We start from the raw sequence: 25776 nt of genomic DNA on the forward strand, positions 1-25776 counted from the left end.
GCCAGCTCCTCAACCCTCTAAACGAGGCCAGGGATCAAACTCACATCTTCATGGTTGAGTTCCTTAGTGCTGAGCCACAATGGGAACTCCACAATTTTTTTTCTTTTTTTGAAATATACTTATGGGTTTGAAGGAGTTGTTTATTTGAGTTATAATAGGTTATTGACAAAGACTAGTTTGAGAACTGCCTAGTAGAATTGATATTCTAGTGGAACAGAAAAATGTTTTTTTCAGAGTATATGTTTCCCTTGACTAGAAGTGATAGGTCTGAAGAACTGAAGTGATACTTTTCACTGAGCAATTCTTCCTGAGGCGCCAGAACATTAATTCACTTCAATAAATATTATTGAGCTGCTACTATATGTAAGACACCATGCTTAGCATTTCCATTGGAGAGGGCAGGATGGAAATAAAAATCCTGCTGTGTAGCACTGGGAACTATGTCTAGTCACTTATGATGGAGCATGAGAATGTGAGAAAAAAGAATGTATACATGTATGTGTGACTGGGTCACCTTGCTGTACAGTAGAAAATTGACACAACACTGTAAACCACCTGTAATGGAAAAAAATAAAAAATCATAAAAAAAAGAGTTACCAAAACATAGATAGAAAGAAAACTAATATAATGATACAAGAATGATTATGGCTCAAAATCATAATAAAAGAAAAGCCACAAGGCCAAACATAGTTGGAAAAGCACTGGTACAGACAAGTATTGCAAAAACAAAGAGATTCCTTTAGCGTGAGGAAGTCTGCAAAGGCTAAAAGTAAAAGTGGAGTCCTGAGACGTGTTTTGTTTTTTTTTTTGTCTTTTGTCTTTCTTTTGTTGTTGTTGTTGTTGCTATTTCTTGGGCTGCTCCCGCGGCATATGGAGGTTCCCAGGCTAGGGGTTGAATCGGAGCTGTAGCCACCGGCCTACGCCAGAGCCACAGCAACGCGGGATCCGAGCCGCATCTGCAACCTACACCACAGCTCACGGCAACGCCAGATCGTTAACCCACTGAGCAAGGGCAGGGACCGAACCCGCAACCTCATGGTTCCTAGTCGGATTCGTTAACCACTGCGCCATGACGGGAACTCCCTGAGACGTGTTTTGAATTTTTGTGTTTCCAGAGCAAAGCCATCTAGCAGAGTGGGAATCAAGTCTATAGGTTGAGAATCAATTACGTTGATATTGGAACAGTGAGTAAAGCAGTTTGCCTTGGACTGGGGAGTTTGTGTAAAGCGATAGTACAGACAATGCTGAAAAATGGGGCTGAAACCAGATTGTAGAAGCAGCTATGATTTCAAGAGAAGAGATGATATTTAAACTTTTCCATAAGGGTTATATAATTTTGGGGTACACATTGACAAGACAAATGATATTCCAAACCAAGTAAAGCAGGAAATAGAATAATTTTCCAATTCTTATAACATGAACAGATGTTTGTAGCAAATGAATGTATGAATACATACATGCATCTATATGTCCACGTGTGTCCATGTCATACTTCTTTTTTTAATCACTGTTGGCATTGCAAGGGGCCAAGAGATCCTAAGACGATAGCTTTAAGGTTTTAAACAAGGTACTACGGTGACATTTGTTTACAAAGATGACGCTCATCCACTTTTAGAGCATTATTTTGGAACTTCTTCCCAGAAATACTAATGGATCCATATACTTTTTCTTTTTTTCTTTTTGCTTTTTATGGCCACATCCCCAGCATATGGAAGTTCCCAGGCTAGGGGTTGAGTTGTAGTTGTAGCTGCTGGCCTACACTACAGCCACAGCAATGCAGGATCCGAGCCTTGTCTGAGACCTGCACAGCTCATGGCAACGCTGGGCCGGATCCTTAACCGACTGAGCGGGGCCAGGGGTCAAACCCGCATCCTTGTGGATACTAGCCGGGTTTGTATCCTGCTGAGCCACAATGGGAACTTCCCATCCATATATTTTAACCTGGTTTCCAGTGTGACTGATAGCTTATTTTCAAGTTGACTTTATAATGAAGAACTCTAACTCATAAGTGGTATAAACGCTCAACTCTGGCCCAAATAACACTGAAACACACTAGAAAAACATATAAGAAAACACATGGTTTCAATTTGCAAAAAGTTTTCTTACCTTTCTATAGAATGTTTACAGTTGAGATAGTTAAAAATAGCTCTTTTACTTGGTGAAATTTGAAAATAAAATCTTAGTTTCTGTGGCATCTTAAATGGTACAACATTAAAGTTAATGGATATTCACTTCCTTTGAAAAGTAGTAGGTGGAAAATAAATTATGTTTGCAACTAATATGCATTGACACCTCTGTAGGATTGGATGTAGGAAAACAAATTGAATCATTACTTTCATTACTTTCTCATTCTCCTCCATTTTTAATATATACACCAAAGACATTTCCCCAAATTAATCTAAATAAGCTATACATCAAGTTTACAGGGAACTCAGCTTTCAAAAGCTTCCCAGGACAATATTTACTTTTGCCACATTCCCTTTCAAACATTATGGTTTAACGTCTATAAAAATACTTATTTCAACCTGTCATCATCCTAGCAGTTGATACTCTTTCCAACTGAAAAAAAGCAAAGTAGCATAGAGCGTTTTACGGCTTTTAGCTCATTCCCTCAGGTAGATGATACGTTGAAGATAAACAACTCATGAATGGGTCATTGGAGTCACTTCCCTAGAGAAAAATCCTTTTTGAGAGTTATAGTTGCTCCATAAGAAACATACATAGAAGTAAAGCGGGTATGACTACAGATATATATCCATTTACTCTTAAAGTGAAAACTCATGCATGGAGCACAGATTAACATTTTTTTTTTTCCTTTTTAGGGCTGCACCTGAGGCCTGTGAAAGTTCCCAGGCTAGGGGTCGAATCAGAGCTCAGCTGAGACCTACGCCTCAGCCACGGCAAACCCAGATCCGAGGCACATCTGTGACCTACGCCACAAATTTGGCAACACTGGATCCTTAACCCACTGAGTAAGGCCAGGGATTGAACTTACATTCTCAAGGATACGAGTCAGTCTTAACCCACTCAGCCACAGCGGGAACTCCAGATTGCCGTTTCTAACAGCAGAGGAACTACAGTCTTACACCACGAGAAAGAAGGCTACGAAGCCCTCTGAGGCATGTTCCCACCTGGCACAGAATAGGACAGATAGGTACTCTATCCTTGAACCAAAATCAGTCACTACTCTTCCTGAAATATAGTTTAAATAATTTTAATAAAACTATAAAGACAATTTAAAGGAGAAAGGATCATAATTTATTACGTTTGGATTATGCACTTTACCATATTAATCACTTAATTTTCCAATATCTCTGTATAACAGACTTAATCCTATGATTTTCATGTTGAATAAACTGAGGAAGACTTCTGCTAGGAGCTGTGAAATGTGCAGGATGATCTTTATCCTGCCACAGAGAAGCACCATAGGATGCAAGAATGAAAGGCCCTCAAATGTCAATTGCTATTGATTTTCCTACATAAAATTGCCACCTTCTCAGAATTCTAATCCTGCAACACTGAAACATGGGCAAGACTCACCAAACAAACAAACTGAATAACCACACCTCTTATTTTGGCCGCCATCCCCCTGTGAATGCTGACTTCTTGATTAAGTTTTCTCGAGCTGGTTTCTCTATCACTTTCCATCTTCTCCACAGAAGATGGACTTCACAGTTCTTCCCTCCCACCCTCTAGCATGGCCTCCCCCAAAGGTCACCAGCAACCACTTTTTACTTTTCCCCAGTCTGTAATTTTTTTGTCCTAGTCTTATGCGATCTCTCAGAAACACTTGAACCTGTGAATACCCTCTGAAAGGCTCTCTCTCTCTCTCTCTGTCTCTTTTTTTTTTTTTTTTTACAGCCACATCTGTGGCATATGGAAGTTTCTGGGCAAGGGGTCGAATCAGAGAGGCAGCTGAGGCCTACACCACAGCCACAGCAATGCCACATCTACAACCTATGCCACAGCTTGTGGCAATGCTGGATCCTTAACCCACTGAGTGATGCCAGGGATGGAACCTGCATCCTCACAGATACTATGTCAGGTTCTTCACCTGCTGAGCCACAACAGGGACTCCATAGCACTCTCCTTTGGTTGTCCTCCTATGTCTATGACCACAGCTCAGTGTCTCTGAATGTCTTATTTTACTTACCTGTCCTTTAGGTGGTCCTTAGGGTTCTGTCTGCCAACTTATCTTTTTCCCTCTCTACATTATCCCTTTTACATCCAAGGCTTATATGCTGTTGGCTATGGGTCTTTATATATATTGCTTTATCTCTTTCCTGAGCTCCAGACACCTGTTTCTAAACATATTCTTAACATTTTCATGTGGATGTGCCAGAGATATCATAAATGTAACATGGTTAAAAATGAAGTCACTTTCTTGCCCTAAAAGGTCCTTTTCCTCCTATTATTCCCAGCTCAAGAAATGGTAGATGAGCTGTCTTCTTGCCTGGATCAGAAATTTGGAAGCTATTCTTCATTACTTTCTCTTCCTCTTCACTCGAATGGCTCTTCAATCTACTCATAATCTTTATATTATGCCATCAGTCTAATCAGTCCCTTTGTATTTCAACACTAACATCTCCTAACCAGCCCCAGTCCTTAATCCAGTTCTTTCCATGTACCACATAAACACTTTTATATCACAGGCAGAGTGAGTGAGGTGGACCCTTCAAGACCTAGTGCCTGCTTATCCCTCCCGAATTATTTCTACATTTCTCACTACAAACTCTATTTGTAAAAAGTATGTTTCAATCAAACAACTTTTTCTCTATTCTTGGAACATTCTTCACTGGAATCAAGTATCTCTACTTTACTTGCCTAATGACTACTTATCTTTCCAATTTTGGCTCTTCAATCACTTTTCTTAAGTTTATAAACTTCCTAGTACCATAGTTAGTGCATACCCTATGTTTTCAAAAACACCCAGTTTATGGAGTTCCCGTCGTGGTGCAGCAGAAACGAATCAGACTAGGAACCATGAGGTTGCGGGTTCGATCCCTGGCCTCGCTCAGTGGGTTAAGGATCCAGCATTGCTGTGAGCTGTGGCATAGGTCACAGACACGGCTGGGATCTTGCAGTGCTGTGGCTCTGGCGTAGGCCTGCGGCAACAGCTCTGATTAGAACCCTAGCTTGGGAACCTCCATATGCTGCAGGTGCAGCCCTAGAAAACAAACAAAAACAACAACAACAACAACAAAAAAAAAACCCATTCAGTTTATCTCTGTCACAGAATTTATCACATGGTATTCCCAACTTTCACTTACTAATGTCCTTCAGTAATATGTACTCTATCTAATAACTCAAGCTTGCACCATATCCATCTGTATCAACAATGCCCAAATACACTGTGTGGCATAAATTATATCCTTAACGGAAGTTTGTGAGTGAATGAATGAATGAGAGTTTATAAAATCCACTCTAAATCTAAAGTGTTATGCTTTCAATTGTTTGGTAAATTGTCACCATGGGATGCTTTTATTCTGTAATTCTGCACTAGCATTTTGTCCAGTTTATTTTCACACAATTTTACCTCCAGAATCATAACTCAATAAGTATTTTAGAGATGGAGAGAAGCAGTCCTTCCTGATACCAGTGTATTCCTAATGTGGAATTATTTCCCTTTAGGAGTACAACTCCATATATTACTGTCTCATCGGACACCAATTTTCCAACATACATCTAAAAGCATAAGGACACAGGACTTTCCTATGTATCCCTTTAAATGGCATTGTTATTTGAAATCCAATATCACATGACTACATTGAACTAAATCTGTTTTCTTTTTTTTTTTTTTTTGTCTTTTTGTCGTTGTAGTTGTTGTTGTTGCTGTTGCTATTTCTTGGGCCGCTCCCGCGGCATATGGAGGTTCCCAGGCTAGGGGTCGAATCAGAGCTGCAGCCACCGGCCTATGCCAGAGCCACAGCAACGCGGGATCCGAGCCGCGTCTGCAACCTACACCACAGCTCACGGCAACGCCGGATCGTTAACCCACTGAGCAAGGGCAGGGACCGAACCCGCAACCTCATGCTTCCTAGTCGGATTCGTTAACCACTGCGCCATGACGGGAACTCCTAAATCTGTTTTCTATCTGCCAAATTCCATGAGAGCCTTAATGGGAACAGGAATAAGGCTTCCTTTTCCTCACTCACCTCCATTTTTTTTTTAACTGGTCCCTAAGAAAATAGTATAAGACCTTACGAACTGGCTTTATTACAGAAAGTCTATGTAGGAAATCAGAAGGAGACAGAAAACCAATCTCTACACCTACACTAGCAGAAGAAGGTCACTGATTTAAGGTCAAAAACTTTAAACATCCAAAAACCATCTTCCTTTTCCTTCATTCATTTTCATACCTTTTCCAATAGTTACCATAATTCTGGATGCCCACACAAAACAGGGCACTGAAATAGCCTTCTATTTCTGCCAATATTCCTCTCTTACAGTTACATTCTGAACTGATTTTTAGCACGCCCTCTCAAAAATAAGTGGCCACCAACATATGGCTTATGGAGCTCTGTCATTACAGCCCTTGCCTAAATTTATAATACAGTATGATATCATGTGAAATAAAGCAAACAAATAATTAAACAGTATGGAGGTTCCTCAGAAAGCTAAATATAGAACTACCACATGATCCAGCAATTCCACTCCTGGGCATATAACCAGACAAAACTTTCATTCGAAAAGATACATGCACCCCTATGTTCACTGCAGCACTACTCACAAATAGCCAAGATATGGAAACAACCTAAAAGTACATTGATAGATGAATGGATTAAGAAGATATGGTACCTATATACAATTTAATATTACTCAGCCATAAAGAAGAATGAAACAATAGCATTTGCAACAACATGGAAGCAAACAGAGATTCTCATATTAAGGAAGTAAATCAGAAAGAGAAAGACAAATACCATGTGATATGACTTATACATTGCATCTAAAATATGACACAAATGAATCTATCTACAAAACAGAAACAGACTCACAGACATAGAAAACAGACTTGAGGTTGCCAAGGGGGAGGAGGGAGAGGAATGGAGGGGGAGTTTGGGGTTAGTAGATGCAAACTATTACATTTGGAATGGATAAGCAATGGGGTCCTACTGTACAGCCCAGGGAACTATATCCAATCTCTTGGCATGGGACATGATGGAAGATAATATGAGAAAAAAATGTATACACATGTATAACTAGGTCACTATGTTATATAGCAGAAATTGGCACAATGCTGCAAATCAACTATACTTTAACATAAATAACTAAATAAATTGACATAAAAATATTAGTGATGCTTTGACTCTACCATGATTATGTGCTCACCTTAAGGAGTTGTATAATTTGTATAATTACTTAATTAACACTCTTCCTTCCCTACCTGACATAGGCTAATTATAATAAAGACAGAAGCTGTTGAATTCAGGACTCAGAATTTTCCATGCATTCTCTCAAATCCTCACAGCCCTGTAGGGTAAGTACTACATGGATGGTTAAACGGACTCAAACAACTTTCCCAAGGCTGTACAGGGAGCAAGTGATGAGGATGAGGTCAAACCCTACAGATTTACTATTGCAGGAATTCTCAGTGAGATAACATCCACCCGGGAAGTTGTCCAGGTCCAACCCCTAACTACATCTCTTCACTAAAATGGATAACTTCCCATTTGCTTGAGCCATATTCATGAACATTTATGGTGGGAAGAAATGACACACATCTTCAATTCATTCCCACAACTATTTGTTAAAAAGATAACAGATGCCTAAAAGCACCCTCTGTCTGAATGACCCAGATGTAAATAAAAAAGGAAATCAGAGCAGTTTAACAGAGATGAGTGTGACTATACACAAAATGTTTCCAGAAATGCTAAGCAAGGATTGTCTGCTTTGTTTAGCAACATAACACAAGCAACTATGCTGTTGATGATGGGATCATGGTAAGACTCTGGAGAACTCTGTTCTACCTTTCAAGCTCTCTCTATCGTTTCTGAAGAGCATTTCTTCCCGAGCACACTGAGTGAATGAAAACAACTTACAGCAGCCAGATTCATCTTCGTTAAAGCGACAGTCAGGCACGCTGTCACACAGCAGGAGGGATGGGATACACTCGGTGGTGGAGCACGGGAACTCCATCTGACCACAGAGCTGAGGTGGGGGGTCAAGGGAACAATCCATTTCATCAGATCCATCCAGGCAATCTTCCTGTCCATTACACTTCCCTGAGAGGGGGACACACTGGAGTGTGTAGATACAAGAAAATTGATCAGCTTCACATGGTGACGGCTGTATAGGGACAGGACCTAAAAAGACAAGAAGTCAGGTCATGTTCACGTTTGAGGACTTGTTTCTCTGCCTAGTGTTGAAACATGATACTTTCATTCTTGCATAAACATGAAACATTTAGTGACTTTAATTCATTTCCAAGTAGGAATAATATGAACGCTAACAAAACATGGCAACATGATCAGAGAATAAGCCTTATTTTAACCTCAGAAACAACAGTCTTATAAAGGGCTTGTCATGAAAGATGACACTTTCATATTAAAGAGGAAATTTTGGTTCATGTTCTTAAATTTGTCAGATTTTCCTTGAGGAGTAAAGATATTTTTATACAGTAAATTAGGTATTTTGCAAAGTTGCAGTCACCACTTTGGAATTTAAGAAAATTGGCATTATGTCATTATATCAGTACACAGTTTTTAAACTGTTTTTGAGTGGCCTCTGCTTGGGGAATTTGGCTCCTGAGACCTTGGGGAGGGCTGAGTACAGAAGTAAGGTCTGCTATGGTTTTGTCACACTGATCTCTCATTGTTCTTGGGTCTTGATTCCATTTCAAGGACCATGTGCAGACATATCCAAAGTGCAGATGAAATCATAGTTTAAGCCAAGATATTGAACTAGTGGAATTCTTCAAGAAAATATGGTTCACACCCAACCAACCCATTTTACAGATGAGAATACTGAGATTCATAAATTGTTAGTGTCCAAAGATCCAATGTAAACTTGATGAAACGTTATCATGTGAAATTATTCCACAGCAATGGTTTAAGTCAACACTTAAACGGTGAGTAAAGAGTGTTCTTGTACTTCCACTAATAATATTCCAGCAAATTGGTGGAATCTTGTATATTCACAGATATTCTCTGACCTCTAGAAACAGCAGCAAGTCAACACTCTTTGCTCATGCTTTAAGTGTTGACTTAAATCATTGCTGTGGAATAGTTTCACATGATAACTTATACTTCATATATTCTTTGTAATAGATATTGATGGGCTTATCAGTATATTAAGGTGAAAGAAAATAGATAGTAGTGGAGGCAAATTCAGGAAGAGTTTATTTTGTGTTCTTTATTTTAAACTTTTATTATACATGGATTATATAAGAATGGTTTGTTGTATGCATAAAGATGGTGGTGTGAATTCATTTTAGAAATGAAACTTAAAAGTTCCTTTCCCTCATCACTCACTCAGCAGTGGTGATATATCCAGAACATCTTTAGTTTCAAACTGTGATGAAAGTCATATATCTGTGGGAATCTTTGTCCATGAAAATGAGACATTACAAATGAGAAAATGTATCCTGACATTAGTATCATGTTCTTACTGAACTTCCTAAGGTCAGAGCACACATAATTGCAGTGTTCTGATGTAAATATTATGAATTCAACTAAGAAAGTAAATTGGTTTAAAATTTTTATAACTATATAGATAAAATATAACTTTTTATAACTATAGATATGTATCTTCTTGTTAGATAGATAGATATGGACATGTAACTAACAAAAGTCAAATAAATAGTTTCTTTTCATTTTTTAATTAGATTAATCTCATCTTTAAGAAAGGGCAGACATCCTTACTTTAATTTTTTCTCAAATATTTTAAGGACTAAACTTTTATCTTTATGAACTCATGTTAAGGTTGAATCTCAACTCAAGGTTGAAAAGATTGAATAAACTTTTTGCATGTGATAAAATTCTAGAACCAACTTTAGGAATATACCTATTACTTAGCTAAGCTAAGGTACTGATCTTTTCTGAAAAAACATGAAAGAGAAGCATGTTTTTATTTCAAGACAAGCTTCTCCTCCTATTCCAAATGAGTTGTGTGTGTGCTCCTTTATATTTTTCTATTATATTAGATGTGTAAAAATAAAATTCTCTCTTTTATCTGAGGGTAGCAATTTTATTAAATTCTAGAATTATTTATACCAGAAGATATTCAGAGTCACTTGTTCCAAGTCCTTCTTTACAAGAAACCTGGTGGGCTTATACAATCTACAGTGGATTCTGTCTTGTACTGTCTCAGTTTTTCTACCAAGATCACTTGTATCCCATCCAATATACTTTTTTGGTGGAAATTATGTGTGTGGATTTGTAGTGATCATCCATAAATTGTCCGTGCATCACTGCTCTCTTGTGTCTACTGTCCATGTAGCATGACAAGCACATGCATGTTAGTTCTCATGCATTTGGAGAGAAAATAGGTTAGGAAGTGCTGCTTTGGGGTATAGGAGATTTGTATTCAAGTTAGTTTCGAGAAAGGTGATTCTGAAACCAATAGAAAAATTCCACAGTCAAAGCCATAGTAAATGCTATTAAGAAATTATAGTCACATCATTGTAACATCTTTACCAGGTGTTTCTTTTTCTTTTTTTTTTTCTTTTTTTTTTCTTTTTTTTTTTTTTTTTTGCTTAGAGCTGTGATTTCACATTGAGTTTGAATATTCCACATCAGAGCTGGAGTTTTAATCTCCCTGTGATAATACAGTGACATATTAATGCCACACAGAGCTAATGGCATGAGGCAGAGGCAGTATATGTTCAATAAATATTTCTTAAATTGATGAATTTAAAAGGTATTTCCTTAGTAATCTTACTCTCCTTGATAATTCATACGAAGTTAAATAACCAAAATGGATAAACTAAAGAATGTATTGACATCGACTATTTCCACCGATTTAACATACCACAAAAAGTAGGGTAGATTCAGAAATAGAAACCTGAGAGCTTTTTCAAAATATAACTTTCTGATGTATTTGAATGTACATGTGCAATTTAGTAACTAAAGCTATCTTTCAGTCACATGTATGCGATGGGTTTTACCAACCAATTCTGAAGTTTTACGAGATTTTACATAAAGGACTTTTGCAAACAATAGAGCATATAAATGTATAAGAATAAGTGTGCTTTTTGTTTTATAATAATTCTTAGGAGAGGGAAAAGGAAAATATTTAAGAAAAAAGCCCACCTGGGATAAAGGGGTTTAGGAACTGGCTTTGTCAACTAACTCTTCCATTTCCACACTGGTTTCCCAGGAAACAAGACATTCCTCTAATTACCATATTCTATTTCATTTTGTGCTACACGCAGATAGGTACAACTTCTGACATTACGGGTATTTCTTTTTTCTTCTACAGGATGCTGCGTTTCATTGTTCACTTAAGTTTGGGCAGCAGTTGAAATATCTTTTTTAGAGCAATAAACATTTCATACTGATAATTTATAGCAAAACGCAATGAAACAGTCTCATGAATTTCATATAAGTTCAGTAAAAGCCTAAAGTGCCCAAGGAAAATCTGATGGATTTTTATCTTTGTGAATAATATGTTTAGTGAAAAGCAAAGTTGATTGCTTATTTTGAAAGGGAATAAAAAAAATACGCACAAGGAACTTCAGTTTTCAGGAGCAGGAATTAAACTCTTACCCAAATCTTGTCATAATCAATAATATCAGTGGTAAAATTCTCATTGTAAAATATAACAATCAGTTACAAATTGGTAGTTATGTGTCTCTGGCAAGTACTTCCTCAACAACATTCCAAAATACCACAAAAAGCTACAGGAGGGGAAAAGATGATAATTTTTTAAAATTTCAATTCCTCAGACCTCTTGGTTTAAGATTATTTTGAATTGTAATTTAGTTTTATATTTTCATAAGTCCCTTCATAAAGTATACAATACTTGTTTCTTTGAAAATTAAAAATACTTACCTACAAAAGAGAAATAAACTCAGATTTAGAGAACAGACTTGTGGTTGCCAAGGGGGAGGGGGAAGGAGTTTGGGGTTAGTAGATGCAAACTATTACATTTAGAATGGGAAAGCAATGAGGTCCTACTGCATGGCACAGGGAACTATACCCAGTCTCTTGGCATAGACCATGATAATGTAAGAAAGCGAATGGATGGATGGATGGATGTACCCGACTGGGTCACTGCTGCTGAACAGCAGAAATTGGCACAACATTGTAAATCCACTATAGTTTAATAAAAAAATATTTATCTCTAAGGTGGAGTCATCAGGTAATCATTTTGACCTTTTATTTAATTTCAATATCTAATAGCTTAAATAGGCCTGGAGAGCTGGAATGTGACTTCAGTTTAGACTAAAGAAAAGAGTCCGGTGTTAACAGAGAGGTGTGGGGAACATGGAGGGAACATAAGGAATCAGGAGGGCTCGTGTGGCTGGTTGGAAAGGACACACAAAAGAGAAAAGCCGAAAGTGTGACCAAAGAGCCCAAAGTAAAGGAACTCTAAAAGCTTGCAGAAGTTGAGTCCATGTAGAAGCTGCTAAGTATCTGAAAAGAGAGGCCAAATAGAAAGGGATCTTTCCTTTCAAAGTGAATGGTGACAGCTGGTCAGGACTAAAGCTAAAGATACAAAGGAGCTGACCCATTCAAACGTGATACAGACATACTCCATGCACTGATATATGCACATGTGTACCTTTATGCAAGCACCGTGTGCATGCGCATGTGTGCATACGTGCACACACAGAGGAAGCTTATTTGAAACCATGAAGCTCTTGGCTGGTGATGGTAAGTTTGGAGGGAAGAGACTGGGCAGTGGATGGGCATCCTCGGAGAGAGGAAACCTGAGGTGGTGGTGGAGGGTGAAGTCCCTGTTCCCAGAGCTTCCTCTCTCTCCCTGAGCACACAGAGGCTGCAGACGCCAAAGAAAATCAAGGATATATTTTCCATACCAGGGAAGGATCAAGCGCTGAAGAAGCAGAACATATTTAAGAGACCCCAAAGAGTCATCATTTTTACTTAACATCAGTATGTGCCACGAGAATAGCAAATTCCTTCCTAACTCTAAATAGTGATACCACTGCAAGTGTCTGAAATTGCATCAATGAAGTATTTTCTGCCTTCATATAACCTCAAATAATCTAAAACGTATGTGAATGTGGAAACATACATAAAAAGATATGAAATGTTAGAGCAGTTGCCGGTCATTTCTTTCTTGTCATGAGGCCTGGAATCCAGAGAGAACCTAGCGGAAAAGAGATACATTCCTCTTTTATCATCTCCAGATGGGGCTATACCATAGTTCCCGGTGCTGGTGTGGCCTCTGTTACAGCGGTGTTGGACCAGGTTACGTATTTGCCCTAATTTAATGCTATTGTTCACTGATAGCTCTATCCTGTATTAATGGCAACTTTATTTAATAATCGTAGAATTCCCCAAATGTTGAACTCTCGCCTTCTAACTTCAGGGCCAATATTTTTAAATACATTTCCTTTTAAATCCATGTTTCACATGGCTTCCAATATACATTTCCCAAAGAAAGAATCCTGCTCAAAAATGGTTCTTCAATGCCTTACATGATTACACCTGCTGCCCTTACAAGACTAGGTCCACTGCCCTGTGGTTTATTCAGTAACTGAGTCCTGAGTCAGCCTCACTATGTTCTCCCCATAAAGTCTAAAACTGCAGGGGAAATAATGCAAATGTCACTTAGGACTGTTTTGTACCCTTTGCCAGCTGGGATGGGGCCAGGAAAGAGACTGCTGTTGTCATCCCTGTGAGTGGGAAGGTTTTCACTTGCAGAAAGTCTGAGTGGGTGTTTTGGCACCCATCAGTGATTATTTGTTTCAGTGTGGAAGGCTTGGGTGGAGAGTGAGAGCTCTCTCTCCATCACACACCGCAAATATATACAATTGAAGGAAATCTAAAAGTCTTAAGCAATCTGTCTGTGGGGAAATATTGCCAAATTTCACACACACTTGGGGAATACCTCTTCTCCACATTTCAGGAAGGTCAAAGGAGAGAAAGGCAGACCCTGAGATGGAGATAGCAAGCTGGGCAGTAGTGAAGACCACTCAGGAGTGAAACAGAATTCTATGATGGTTTTTCAGAAATATCCCAGCCATACAGTCTTAACTTCCTCCATGGCCCAACTAGAGAAAGTGTCTCTGATATCGTAACTTTCAGGGAACAAGGCAGTGGCACTAAAGACAAAGATAAATATATACAGCTATGCTTAACTTATATATTAACTTTTGAGGGATATGAACAAGTAGATTTACCTAAAGTTTGGAGTTTCTACACAATTGCATTATTATTACTATTATTCTTTTTTTTTTTTTAGGGCTGCACCCACAGTATATGGAGGTTCCTAGGCTAGGGGTCCAATCGGAACTGTAGCCGCCGGCCTATGCCAGAGCCAGAGCAATGCAGGATCTGAGCCGCGTCTGCGCCCTACACCATAGCTCACAGCAACGCCAGATCCTTGACCCACTGAGTGAGGCCAGGGATCGAACCTGCAACCTCATGGTTCCTAGTCAGATTCATTTCCGCTGTGCTACAATGGGAATGCATTATTATTTTTAAAATCACATAGTTTTAAGACTAACCTTTGCCTTTCTAATAAAAGAATTTAAAATAATTATTTTAAGTGTATTGAGTTCTCTTGACCATGGGGAAACCTATGGCAGGCAAGCCTAACATTACGCTAATTACATTACAACTAGAAGGAGCAGAAAGGGCAAAGTGTTGGATGTTTTAGGACTTGAACTGACCTCTTAATTGATCAGTCATCTGCTCCATTTAGCAGAGAAGACCAGACATGGACCAGTCATTCCTTTGTACCCTTTTTTACCAAAAGCTGGATATTCTTCTAACCTTATGCTTTCCATTTTGAAAAGTTTATATTAGTGAAAATAAGTCCTATATGTAAACCCATTTATTTACTCTTGGTTAAGCCAAGAAAATTATTTTTTTTTGGTGTTTTATTTTCTCATTTTCAACAGTTTCCACAAAGAATAACCCATCTTTTCTGGGTGAAATGTTCTCACATGTCAATAAGATGCTATTAGAAAAACTGGTCCTTCTATTGAAGCCACTTGCTTTTTAAGAAAAAAATCTTGGCGTTCCTGTCATGGCGCAGCGGAAACAAATCCAACTAGAAACCATGAGGTTTAGGGTTTGATCCCTGGCCTCTCTCAGTGGGTTAAGGATCTGGTGTTGCCATGAGCTGTGGTGTAGGTCGCAGATGTGGCTCAGATCCTGAGTTGCTGTGGCTCTGGTGTAGGCCAGCAGTTACAACTTTGATTAGACCCCTAGCCTGGGAAACTCTGTATGCCTTGGGTGTGGCCCTAAAAGGACAAAAAGGCAAAAAAAAAAAAAAAAGAAAAAAAAAAAGAAAAAAAATCTTTTCTTAAAACAGATTTTTTTAGTGAAGCAGTGTCACTTTCCTACTCAATTTCTTAGGCAACAAATAAACAAGCTGGTTTTCATAAAGTCTGGATGTTTTCCAGATAACAACATATGTGTTCCAGGGAATCAGGTAATCCATAATAGAAGAACACTCTAATAGCCCAAGAGAAGAAAACAGGGCCTGATTGACCTTGGCAACTGACAAACACCCAGAATCCCTCAGCCACACTTGGCCTGGTAAAAACATTTGGCCCGCTGACTGTTTATGAGTGAAAAGAAAAGGCTCAGCAAAGTATGATAGTTTTCAAAAATGACTGTATGTCAGAGAAACGACTAAATCATACTATATTTTACTTAAAAATATACATATGTATTTATATACTATGGATATCCAAATAAACATATATATGTGTGTGTGTGTGTGTGTGTGTGCGTGGTTTGTGTGTATATATATATATATATATATATATATAGTTATAGATATATAGTTACATGGTAAACATCATCATTCCTATAAAAGCATTCAGCTTCCCCCCCACACCCCCTGCTTTTTAGGGCCTCACCCATGGCATTTGGAAGTTCCCAGGCTAGGGGTCCAATCGGAGCTACAGCTGCCAGGCTATACCACAGACACAGCACCATCAGATCCAAGCCATGTACGTGACCCACATCACAGCTCACAGCAACGCTGGATCCTTAACCCACTGAACGAGGCCAGGGATCGAACCTGCAACCTCGTGGTTCCTAGTCAGATTCGTTTCCACTGTGTAACGATGGGAACTCCCTAAAAGCATTCACCTTTAAGACAGAGTGTTGGGAATGTGAACTGTGGTTTATCATCAGATTCAATAGGAAGCACTTGTCAAACCCAGGCTAATGGAGTGTGGTTCCTACTGAGACTGATTTTCCCATGGTTGTCATTTGGATTTCTTCCCCGTAATTCAACAAAATTCCTTCAAGCCCGAAGGTCAGCAGGAAACCAAGTTAAGAACCACCTCACAGCACAAGAGACAAGCTTCCCCAAATGTCATTAAGAGGGAATCCAGATCTTACTCCCACAGGCCTGCTTGGCATTAGCTTTTAATGCCATTTTCTGGTTCTTGTGTTTTTTCCTTCTTATCTAATGCCCCTTCCAGGAATAAAGAGGAATTATCCCATCATTTGACAAACCGTGAGGGCTGCAAGACCTGCAATAATGAATGTAAAAGCTAATCATACTATAAGCTAATAAGTGAGTCAGGCTTGAATGATAATCATTTCCCTTTACTTTTTTGTACATTCATCACTCTTTGTTTTAAAATTAGGCCCATGAATCACTAACTGAATCAAAATTATAAAAATGACCCATGCATTAAACCAGGTTTTAAATCCTTTCCCTGCAATGAGTATGATTATCACTTCTGATATAAAATGAGTATCTACTCTATCGAACGCTTACTTCAAATCTACATTTTCCTCATTCAACCTAAAGTTAAAGATGACTTATTCTCATGAATTTTTTTTTTTTTTTTTAAGAAAAACAAGATAAGGGCATGGAGGGTTTCTGAATGTAAGGGATCTGAAAATGACAGAAAACAAGCAACACATATCACTAAACACCATGTAAGATATATTACAGAGAGCTGTAAACTTAAGGCTAAGACCACTTGGAACAGAGTTTGGCCTCCTGTGGGGAATCTTAAGAAGAAGGTGGCTTTTGCTCTGCTCTTGAAAGTGGAAAAGGATTTACTCAAGAGGAGATAAAGGGCAGGGCAGTCCTAGCCAGAGAAGCAGCGAGTTTACAGTCAATGAGGTGAGAGAGAGGGTATGGGACAGGACCAGAGAAAGGCAAGAGGTCCTGTTTTTAAGGGATCATTTCATCACCAGAATCAGAGAGATAGGAAACAAACTGGAATGAAGGATGAGATGTATTAAGTAGGCAAGTGAGAGCCTCTAAGAATCCTTCTTCTTCTTTAGAACGGATGTGAACGTGTGTATTTTGATTAGTCTCCATTTCAATTCCTCTCTCACCACTAGAGTATAAATAGAGAATTTATTGTTGCTGGTCAGCTTTATAAATGGGTCTGCATGGTTGCAGAATATTCAAGCTTGATTGTGATTTAGGAAAAAAGAAGAGGAATGAACATCACCTAGAGATGGAGATAAGGAAATTAGAAATGTACAAGTAACTCAGAAGATTGAAGTGTGGATATATGACGTGGGTTTAGTCAATAGTATGCTTCCCACCAGCTCTTTTGAGGGAGTGACAAGCGGACGATTAGAGAATATTCCTAATGCTGGTATAGTAATGGCCGGGGGATAATGCAGATCTGAAGGAACTATTCACAGGGGGTGGAAACAGGCAGTTTTACCCTCTGATTTAGTCATTCTTACTCGCTTCCCATGCAAGTTCCTGTCTTCAATTCTTAGTTTTACATTGAATTGTTAGAGTGATCCAATGTTCTTTCAATAAACTTATTTTCTGCCTAGTCAGATTCTGTTGCTTGTGAATAAGAAAAATGCAAGGTCTATTTTTCTGGGCTAGAAGATTAATAGGCTAGTTCTATGTGTGTGAGTAAATCAGCCATAATAGAGATTCTGATGAGTAATAAGAAGGCCTGGGGAGTTCCTGCTGTGGTGCAGTGGGTTAAGAATCTGACTGCAGTGGGGAAGTGTGGGTTAGATGCCTGGCCCAGAGAAGTGGGTTAAAGGATCTAGGGTTGCTGCAGCTGCTGCATACGCTGCAGCTGTGACTCAGATTCAATTCCTGGCCCAGGAACTTCCACATGCCAAGGTGCAGCCATAGAATGAAAAAAATGTTTTTTTTAATTTAAAAATTAAAAAAAAAAAAAGGACTTGGAGTTCCCATTGTGGTGCAGCAGAAACAAATCTGACTAGGAACCATGAGGTTATGGATTTGATCCCTGGCTTCTCTCAGTGGGTTAAGGATCTGGCATTGCTGTGAGCTGTGGTGTAGGTCACAGACATGGCTTGGATCCTGTGTTGCTGTGGCCGTGGTGTAGGCCAGCAGCTGTAGCTCCGATTTGATCCCTACATATACCGTGAGTGTGGCTCTGAAAAAGAATAAAAAAAAAAAAAAAAGAACAACTTGAACAAGAGTTTGAGCAGTAGAATGCAAAATCTATAGAATTTGCTGCCTGACTTATGTTGGGTGTAAGAAAATGAAGACATAAAAATCCTGGTTTCAAATTGGATATTTAGAAAAAAATAAAAGGCATTAAAAAATTGATGACCTCTCTTTATTGTTATTCATTCCCAAGAGTTCTTGAGGGTTTTTTTTTTCTTTTTTTGAGGGGATGGGAGGGCCATGACCACAGCATGTGAAATTTCTCGGGCTAGGTTGAACCTGCGCCACAGCAGCAACCCAAGCTGTGCCCCAAGGGAACTCCTTTGAGGGTTTTTTTTTTTTTTCCTCCAAATCAACTCTTACATATGGTACAAATAATCTTAGTATGGGATAAGTTTTCATTAGCAATATTCTGGATCCATTACGCTAAGTAGACAGGCTCATTCTTTGCCTTGAACCACAGCCTTCATTTTCAGTCCTCTGTCCAGCTGGGAGGAAGGGAGCCACGAGCCCTGAGGCTCCTTCCTCTGAGCCTGACTTGGTGTGTGCTACAGCTGTTATATTGTTTCACTAGAGCTGACTGTGTGCTCTCCTCCCCAGATCCACCTTCGGTGATGTCACACTGGCAACCTGAAAGCAACTGGGGGCGGGGGTGGTGGTGGGGTGGGGTGGTGGTACTGACACAAAGGAAGCAGGGAAAGGCTACATTCATGTCAGGGCTTTCTTCCCCCCGTGAGGCTAGGTACCAGCCCACCACTGAATATTCCTCATGAATATTGATGGACGGCTCAATAACCTACTTCTGTGCACTTGATATTGCCTTCACGTCAAATGAAATCATCTCAGAACCACAGTTCTTAGAGCTGAGAGAGTTTGAAATACACAATATACTATTTTAAACTTCCAAGTATGCCTCAATATCCCAATATTCCCTGAGACTATAAACTCCTGGAGAGCTGGTGATAATATTATAGGAATATATATACGTCCTTTCAATCTAAGGTCAAGGCAGCACAAGCAGATTCTCGACAAACTTTGACTAAATGAAGAGCAGACTTAAATTCACAAATTCGCAAGGAGTGAGAGGTCTTCTGTGTCTTCCTGCAGTGACATTTCTGCTTTAAGCCCTGGACCCCTTTGAATTGCTTCCTCATTCTCTCTCTCTCTCCCTTTCTACGTCATTCCTGGTCCTCTTTTACAAGGCCAGTCCCATATGAGCAGAAAAAAGCAGACTCGAAAGGGACTTAAGAGATTGTCTATTTCAGTTTCCTGATGATGAAACATGGTCTAAGGAGTTTAAATTACTTTCTTAAAATCATACAAGCCTTTAGTGGCACAGTCATAATTTAGCCTCAAGTCTTAAAAATTTTAGCCAAGTTGTTATTTTTCTAGCACTCAATAGAGCCACGCAGAATCTGTTGGACAATTAACTAATCTCTGTCTCTGTCTCTGTGTCTTTTCCCCAAGCAAGGATTTGAGAACAAGACGGGAGGCAGAATTCATTGGCGGTAGTGAAGGAAGGTACCGTATAAATTCAGTTGATGACTTTTTACTTATTCATCTATTCATTTAATACATTTATTTTTCTATTCATAGCACATCTTTATTGAGTATCTACTATATAAGAGGACTCTTCTAGGCACATAGAATATATCACTGAAGATGATATAAATGACATAGATGATGCAAACAGACAAATATTTCCATCTTTAAATAATTTGCATTCAAGAGAATACACCTGTCCTGGAAATGCTCCAGAGTAATACTTGCTGTTCAAATCCAGAGATGTGAAACGAGAATGCAAATCTCTTTTCAAGAATGAGGTGAGAGCTACCGTCGTTTAGCAGTGATAATATAAACAAGGAGGTTTTATGGCTGCCTGTTCCCCTTGAATTTTTTATAAGTTTCATTATTTCGTCTGGCACTTTGCTAGTTGCTGTCATTGTACATTTACCAAGTTAAGATAAAAGGGATGCCCCAGGATAATATTTCTTTTCTTTAGGATGGCACTCACTCCCCAAAGATCTATTTTCTTTCGATTTTAAAAAAATCTAGTTGGAAAGACTGTTCATAAAGTTAATCCCTAAAACTTCAGTCTTCTTAGCTTTTAAACCCATAGCAGCATCCCTTGCTATTTACTATTACTTGCATATTTAACTAATGGAGCATCAGATTCAGCATATTTCAGTTAGGAATGTTAACTGGTAAAAGATAAGATGCCACAGGTTACTTAAGAATTCTTCCTAGGTTTTTCTTTCTGTTTTTTTTTTTTTTTGCAAGCAAGCAAGCAAGCAAAGTTTTTATTAAAGGAAAGCAGATATCTCCCAGGGCTGCTGGGAGGGGGAAGAAGAGCCCCCTATTCTTAGGTTTTTCTAAGTGACTCCTCATTTGTCTGAAAGAGTTAAGGCAGCTCTTTCAAGAAAGGTATATTTCCTACATTTTGACATAATTATTTCAGGGATGAGAAAAATCAGGTCGAATGAGTAGTAAGTGTTTTAGCGCCGTGTTGAACCTGGTCGACCTTACTGTTCCCAGTTGTATTAGTTTCCTAGGGCAGCGGTAACAACAAAGTACCACAGATTGGATGGCTTAAAACAACAGCCATTTATTCTCTTACAGTTATGTAGCCAGAAGTCTGAAATTCCAGGTATTGATAGAGCCACGCTATCTCTGAAGGTTCTAGGGGAGAAAACAGTCCATTAGTTTCTTTTAGCTTCTGGTTTTCCTGGCATCCTTGTCATTTCTTAACTCAAAGATGCTTCAATTTAACCCGTTTCCTTCATCACATGATGCTCTTCCTGTGTGCCTGCTTCTGTGTCCCTTTTTCTCTCCTTATAATGATACCAGCCATATCGTATCAAGGGCCAACCTATTCCAGTATGACTTCATCTTAACTCGCATTGTAATTATATCTGTAAAGAACTGACTTCCAAATAAGAGGACCTTCTGAATGTATACATGTATGTGCAACTGGGTCATCTTGCTGCACAGTAGGAAATTGACAGAACACTGTAAACCAGCTATAATGGGAAAAAATAAAAATCACTATAAAATAAAAAGATCACCTTCTGAGGATCTTGGAAGGCCATGGATTTTGGGGAGGACACTATTCAACTCAGAACACCAGGCAACCTATGGTGACAAATGCTATATTTCTACATCCTTTCCTTTATGGGAAAGCGTATTTGGGGGGCGTATTTCCTCTTCTTGAGGAAATTTAAAAATTCTGTATGAGGAAAGGAACATCAGAAAAATGGTAAAACAGAAGGTCCTCAGCTCCATCCCCCAACTGCAAACAACAAGCCAGCAGCCATCCATGACAAAAGTGCCTCCATGGGAAGTAGGAGCTTTAGGATCCTGGTAGGAGGTTGCAAAAACTCCAGTAAAGCCCCAAACCAAGGAGAGCTACTTTGGGAAGTTAGGCCCACCCTCTAGTGGCAGGTTCACTGAATGTGATCCTGGCTACAGACCAAAAGTAGCCCTATCCCTCAACGGAGTCAGCTACAGCCCTGCTGGACCTCAGTCTCCAAATCAGTCCCATCTGTCAAGAGATGTGGGAGGACCAGACCTTGGACTTGACTACACATGCTGAAGTGGTTCTATGACCCAGTTCCAGCCCTGCTCTACTGCATCCCATGAGTACATCTTGCCTACACAGGGACCCAGCAATACCCATTTGTACCCCTGGAAGCAGGCCCACTGATATCAGTCCTGGCTATGGACTCTGGAGCTGTCCTGTGACTCAGTTCCAGTCTTGCTCTGCCACTTCCCTGTGGAATTCCTGCTCACTCAGGAACCAAGAAGAGCCATGTTTGTGTGTGCTCCCACTAGCAGGCTGCTGGCTTCAAGCTGACTGTGGTCCCTGAGGTAGCCTAGTGACTTGGCTTGAATTATTCATTATTTGATTCCCAGAGGAGAAGAGAGAAAGAGAAAGAGGCAGTAAGTTTATTTAAAGAAATAATGGCCAAAAGCTTCCCAAATCTTGGGAAGGATATAGAAATCCAGATTCATGAAGTTCAGAAGTAATCAAACAGGACCAACTCAAAGATGTCTATCCAGACACACATAACAATTAAATCATTAAAAGTCAAAGAAAAGAGAATTTTGAAAGTAGCAAGAGCAAAGTAACTTGTCACATATAAAGGAACCTTCATAAGGGTATCAGCAGATTTCTCAGCAGGATTTTTCAAGGTTAGGAGAGAGTAGGATGATATATTCAAAGTGCTAAGAGAAAAATAAGTGCCAACCAAGAATTCATTACTCAGAAAAGCTGTTCTTCAGAAATAAAGATGAGATAAAGACTTTTCTCAGACAAACAAAAGCTGAGGGAGCTCATCACCACTAGAACTGCCTTATATGAAATGTTAAAGGGAGTTCTACAGATTGACAGAAGATGCTAATTAGTGACATGAAAACATATGAAAATATAACACTCATTGATAAAGGTTGTTATAAAGTGAAATTAAAAATACTCAAATACTGTAATGGTAGTGAATAAATCACATTTAACTTTAGTATAAAAGCTAAAAGTGCTGAAAATAACTATAGCTGCAATAATTTGTTAATGGGTATGCAATATAAAAGGCTGTGAATTGTGACATAAATAACACAAAATATGTGTATGTGTGTGTATAAGGAAGTAAAAATAAATTTTGCGTATGTAATTGAGGTTAAGTTGTTATCAATGTAAGACACACTTCTGTAACTAGAAGATGTTTTATGTAAGCCCCATGGTAACTACAAAGCAAAACCTATGGAACACACATAGAAAATAAAGAGGAAGGAATGAAAAAATATCACTACAAAAAAATCATGAAATCACAATGGAAGACAGTAACAGAGGAATAAACAAAAGAACTACAAAACAAATAACAGTGAACAAAATGGCAATCAATAGTAAGCCCTTACCTATCAATAACTGCTTTAAATGTAAATGGACTACATTTTCCAATCAAAAGACAGAGTGACTGAATAATTTTTTTAAAAAATGAGACACAACAATATGCTATCTACAAGGGACTCATTTTAGCTTTATGTACCTATGTAGAATATGTAGAATAAAACTAAAAGGATGACAAAAAATATCCCATGCAAATGATAAACATAAATGAGCAAGAGTGACTATACATATATCACACAAAAGGCTTTAACACAAAAGCCCTCATATGAGACAAAGAAGGTCATATACAATGGAAAATGGGTCAATTCAATAGATAGATGTAACAAGTATAAGTATATAGGCACCCAATATTAAAATACCTGAATGGAGTTCCCGTCGTGGTGCAGTGGTTAACGAATCCAACTAGGAACCATGAGGTTGTGGGTTCGATCCCTGGCCTTGCGCAGGGGGTTAAGGATCTGGCATTGCTGTGAGCTGTGGTGTAGGTCACAGATGTGGCTCGGATCCCCCATTGCTGTGCCTCTGGCATAGGCTGGTGGCTACAGTTCTGATTAGACCCCTAGCCTGGGAACCTCCATATGCTGCAGGAGCAGCCCAAGAAATGGCGAAAAGACAAACAAACAAACAAACAAAAAATTAAAAAAAACACTGAATATATGAAGCAAACACTGAAGATCCAAAGGGAGAAATAGATACAATAACAATAGGAAGCTTCAATACAACACTCTCTATGATGAATAAACAATACGAAAATAATGGACTTCAATAACACTATAGCAGACCCCAAAGACATACACAGAATTTTCCACCCAACAGCAGAAGAATATTAATCATCTCAAGTACACATGGAATATTCTCCAGGATAGAGCAATAAATTTTTACAAAATCAAAAGACTGAAATAATTTCAAGTAACTTCATTGAACACATTGAAATAAAACTAGTGCAAAAGCAGTTCTATGAGGGAAGTTCATAGCAATAAATGTCTACCTCAAGAAATAAAACAAACCTTGAATAAACTACCTAACTTTATACCTCAAGGAGCTACAAAAAGAAGTATATAAATAAAAAGTCCAAATTTAATAGAAGAAAGGAAATAAAAGCAGAAATTAATGAAATAGAGAGGAAAGGTACAATAGAAAAAATCAATGAAACCAAGAGCTGGTTCTCTGAAAAGATAAGCAAACTCAACAATTTTTTAGCTAGACTCACCAGGAAAAAAAGAGAGTATTCAAATACATAAAATCAGAAATGAAAGAGAAGGTATTACAATTGATACTACAGAAATACAAAAGACTCTAAGAGACTAATACACACAATTATATACCAATAAATTGGGCAACCTAGAAGAAATAGATTGATTCCCAGAAACACAATTTTCTAAGACTGAATCAGGATGAAATAAAAAATCTGAACAGACTGATGACTAGTAAGGAGATTTTTATCTGTAATTAGAAACCTCCCAACAAACCAAAGTCCAGGAAAAAATGGCTTCACAGGTGAATTCTATAAAACATTCAAAAAAGAATTAATATCAGTCCTTCTCAAACTCTTCAAAAAATATGAGGGAGCACTTCCAAACTCACTCTATGAGGCCATCATTTTATGAGGCCAGCATTACATACCTAAACCAAATAAGGATACCACAAGAAAAGAAAATTTCAGGCCAATATTCCTGATGAACAGAAAATCAAATTCTTCAACAAAATATTAGCAAACCAAATTCAACAGAGCATGACAAAGATCATATACCACAATCAGCTGGGATTTCTTCTGAGGGTACAAGTATGGCAACACTGAAAACCAATCAATGTAATATACCATATTGACAAAATAAAGGATAAAAATCATATGATCCTCTCAATAGATGCATAAAAGATATTTGACAAAATTCAACATCCCTTTTTGAAAAAAACTTTCACAAAGCAGATATAGAGGAAATGTACATCAACATAATAAAGTCCACATAAGACAAACCCACAGCTAACATTAGACCTAATGGTGAAAAGTTGAACACTTTTCCTCTAAGATCAGGAAGAAGACAAGGATTCCCACTCTTTCCATTTTTATTCGGTATAATCTTGGAAGTCCTAGCCATAACAATTAGGGAGAAAAAAAAAAGAAGTAAAAGGCCTCCAAATTGGAATGGAAGAAGTAAAACTGTCACTGTTTACAGATGACATGAATCTCTACATAGAAAACACTGAAAGATATCACCAAGAAAAAAAAAAACCTGTTAGAACTAATTAATAAATTCAGCAAAGATGCAGCATTCAAAATCAATGTATAGATCATCTGTTGTATTTCTAAATACTAATGACAAGCTATCAGAAAGAGAAATGAAGAAAATTTCCATTTATAATTGCACCTAAAA

General features: G+C 38.4%; 1 protein-coding gene across 1 annotated transcript in view; it reads right to left on the reverse strand.

The window, feature by feature from the left end:
- MALRD1 (MAM and LDL receptor class A domain containing 1) overlaps positions 1 to 25776 on the reverse strand; it is a 600618-nt gene that overhangs the window by 104114 nt on the left and 470728 nt on the right. Inside the window, exon 35 of the mRNA XM_047755391.1 lies at positions 8040 to 8303. Within this exon, the coding sequence (XP_047611347.1) occupies positions 8040 to 8303 (264 nt within the window). The remainder of the gene's footprint in view (positions 1 to 8039; positions 8304 to 25776) is intronic.

The sequence above is a fragment of the Phacochoerus africanus genome, chromosome 12 (genome assembly GCF_016906955.1).
Source record: "Phacochoerus africanus isolate WHEZ1 chromosome 12, ROS_Pafr_v1, whole genome shotgun sequence".
Lineage (NCBI taxonomy): Eukaryota > Metazoa > Chordata > Mammalia > Artiodactyla > Suidae > Phacochoerus > Phacochoerus africanus.